At 39.3% G+C, this 512-nt stretch overlaps 1 protein-coding gene across 1 annotated transcript in view; it reads right to left on the bottom strand.

Annotated features, from left to right (window-relative positions):
* The window catches only part of LOC110425235 (large ribosomal subunit protein uL29), a 2,066-nt gene that overhangs the window by 539 nt on the left and 1,015 nt on the right, over window positions 1-512 (bottom strand). Inside the window, exon 3 of the mRNA XM_021440082.2 lies at window positions 260-416. Within this exon, the coding sequence (XP_021295757.1) occupies window positions 260-416 (157 nt within the window). The remainder of the gene's footprint in view (window positions 1-259; window positions 417-512) is intronic.

Genomic DNA, 512 nt, shown 5'->3' with positions numbered 1-512 from the left:
AAAGGATTATAATTGATATGAATAAACTATAATTAGGCCTGTCACAGCCAACTAAAGTGCCATTACTCAGTGTCTCAGCAATGTTTTAAATATGACAAATGGAGGAATGGAGACCAAAATTCAAGCAGTTTTTAATTCTATATGAACTTGAAATTTCAATAATGCAGGCAATTTTGATTACCCAAAACTGACAAGAAGAAATTAACAGATACCAATTAACCATGCAATATCGCAAGCATAACCAAAAGGATGTCATTACCTGGTGCTTGGTCAGCCTTCTCCTGATGGCTCTGGTCTTCTTGGGACGCAGATCAAGGGGCAAGAACTTCTTATTTTTATATGCCTCCCTCAGTGCGGCCTTCTGCTTCTGTGAGATTACTGTCAACACCTGAGCAATTGACAGCCTCACCACCTTTCTGCATGCATACCAACACCAGACTCAGGACAACATACCAAAAACAGTGAATCCAGAACCAGAACATCAATAAACCACATCAATAAGGGCTAATCTT

Source organism: Theobroma umbraticum, unplaced genomic scaffold (assembly GCF_002168275.2).
Source record: "Theobroma umbraticum cultivar Fairchild unplaced genomic scaffold, ASM216827v3 scaffold_81.0, whole genome shotgun sequence".
Lineage (NCBI taxonomy): Eukaryota > Viridiplantae > Streptophyta > Magnoliopsida > Malvales > Malvaceae > Theobroma > Theobroma umbraticum.
The sequence above is the reverse complement of the archived record's forward strand: the minus strand, read 5'-3'. Positions and strand labels throughout refer to the sequence as shown.